Here is a 2,624-nt window from a genome sequence, read left to right on the forward strand (position 1 = left end):
GCTGTGGGTACGCAGGGTGGACCTGGCCGGGCGTCCGGGCTGCTGCTGCGGAGGGCAAGGCCGCCCAGCCGCTCTTTGGGCGGGAGCGAAGAGGCGCCCGCACGGATGCGGGGACCGCGCCCGGTGACTCGGGCTGGCCTCTGCCCTCTGCTCTGTCCGGGGCCCTGACTCTTAAGGAAAAACAGGGAGCCATCCCCCTTTTAAAATCAGCCACTCTGCAATGCGTTAGGCCGGTTTTCATGCCTGCAGCCTGCGAGCGTGCTGGTGGGGGTGTATCCCTCCTCAGCAGATGAGGAAACCGAGGCACAGCCTTGTTTGGTGTCTCCCTGCTGACGCCGAAAGCTGGGGCTTTTTCCTCGACCAAGTCCCGTCTCAGCACCACGCTCTTTAGGTCAGGGACCCAATCTCCTTTGTACCGCCCACCCGCTCCCCTTCCCAAGACTTTTCCTAAGTAGATCTTAGTGTTCGTTGAATGGAGGGAAAAGACTTCAATTGTTAGGGCAGCCGTCCCACTCTGACCAGTTGGTGTTGCTGGGCACAGTTACTTAGGGGTCGTCGTGGAATGTTTTATAATTTCCGAACAGTTGAGGAAAGGTTATATAATCGTCAAGGTTCGATTCAGAAGAAGTATTTGGAGAACAAAGCCAATGTCTTGAATACAGTTAGAAGTGAGTTATTCAGTGATAATCTCCATATGAAAATAACCACCCTGTTCTCTTTGTTAGACTATAACGTAATTGAAATATAGTGCAGGGTAGGAAAGAAAAAACGAGGAGTATTAATAATGTAGCAGGGAAAACAAAGACATATCTAAGAGGCTCTTCTTTTCCATTATTAGAAAGCACGGGAAAGACTTAGAACAACGTTTTCTACAGTTTTGTCTAGATTCACCTTGTTAATCACTTTGCTGAGGGCATGAGAGAATAGTGATGTGTTGGGCATTGATTATTATAGTATTTAACAAAAATGCACATGATTTCATTGTATGTGTTGGTCCTGAAACTCACTTTGGTATGCGTGACTATTCGTAAGACATTTAAAAATTACATTTTGTGTATTTTGGGTATGTATAGGTTTAAAATATTGTCTCTGCCTAAATTTGTAAAGCATCTCTCAGCTTATTAGGTAAAAGTAATGGTATTTGAATGGACATTAGCAGAGGTCAAATGAAGGAGCAAAGTCCGGAGACATGGGTTCCAGGATGCTATTTACTAGCTCTGTGATAAGTAGCAAGTCACTTAGCTGTGATTAATCTGTTTCCTCTTCTATGCGGTAGAAGTAAGAGTATTTTATAGTGTCATAGTAAAAATCTGATAAAATAGTTTGTTCTGAAAACACAGTATTTTAAAGTTTGCAAAGTATGAGCACTAAAATACTCTGTGTCCCATAAAATACAAAAAAAAGTGTTTTAATATGGATCATCATACTTTGTCAGGGATGCATTATTCCTCACTTTAACGAGGAATCAAGACTTGGAGGTTGTGACTCCTGGAAGGTCATGCTACTAGCCCTAAGGCTAAGATTTGAACCTATTTGTTCTCATTTCGAATGATGTGTTTGGGTACCTACAGGTTACCACGTGCAGTTTCCTGAGAAGTAGCAAAGAATTAGCTTCTCTTTCTTATTAGTAGTAAAGTATCTTATTTGTGATATCTTTGAGAATCAACTTCTCAATATTAGAAAATATGTTGAATTTCATTGATGGTACCGAATCTTTCTAATAAAAAAAAAACAAAACAACCACACTCCTTGGTTTATAGCTGTAAAAAGAATGTCCGGGGTTAATGTGCATTAACCAGTTCAGTGCTCTGAACCTGAGCTTCCTTTTCTCATATGAATTCCTGCAGAATCACAAGCCTCAAATAGTAATGATATAAGCTGGATATTGTTCTCTTTAAATAAGACACTAGTACACCCCAGACATTATTTTTAGAGACTATTTTCTGTTATGGAATGTACATTGAAAATAGTAGCAGGGGTAGTACCTCAGTCAGTAGAGTATAAGAAAAATAGGTACTGCAAAGTGTGAGGAAGGCCTGAATATATACCTGAATGTTTGTTAGGCATTGGGATTTGGGCTTTACTTTATTAAGAGGATGGCTCCGGAGCCAGGTCTCCGGTTCTACTATTTATAAGCTGTATGGGCTGGGGTAGTTTGCTCTGTCTCCATTTCTTCATCTGTAAAATAGAGATAACAATTTGTACTTCTCTCACAGGATTATTGTGAGGATTGTGTTTTTTTTTTGAGACGGAGTTTTGATCTTGTCGGCCAGGCTGGAGTGCAATGGTGCAATCTCGGCTCACTGCAACCTCTGCTTCCTGGGTTCAAGAGATTCTTGTGCTTCAGCCTCCTGAGTATCTGGAATTACAGGCGTCCCCCACCACACCTGGCTAATTTTTGTATTTTTAGAAGAGATGGGGTTTTACCATGATGGCCAGCTGGTCTCAAACTCCTGACCTCACTCAGGTGATCCGCCTGCCTCGGCCTCACAAAGCACTGGAATTACAGGCTTGAGCCACCGTGCCTGGTCTTGCCTTCATTTTTAAAAGCCACTTAACAATGCCTAGCATACAAAAATACTGTTAGCTACTGCTATTAATTTAATAATTCTAACTTCAAAGTA

General features: G+C 42.3%; 1 protein-coding gene across 1 annotated transcript in view; it reads left to right on the plus strand.

Moving 5' to 3' along the window:
• The window catches only part of FSD1L (fibronectin type III and SPRY domain containing 1-like), a 93,494-nt gene that overhangs the window by 2,970 nt on the left and 87,900 nt on the right, over positions 1 to 2,624 (plus strand). The window contains 1 exon segment of the mRNA XM_011948250.1: positions 16 to 224. Coding sequence (XP_011803640.1) covers positions 16 to 224 — 209 coding nt within the window.

This window comes from Colobus angolensis, unplaced genomic scaffold, assembly GCF_000951035.1.
Source record: "Colobus angolensis palliatus isolate OR3802 unplaced genomic scaffold, Cang.pa_1.0 Scaffold276, whole genome shotgun sequence".
Classification (NCBI taxonomy): Eukaryota; Metazoa; Chordata; class Mammalia; order Primates; family Cercopithecidae; genus Colobus; species Colobus angolensis.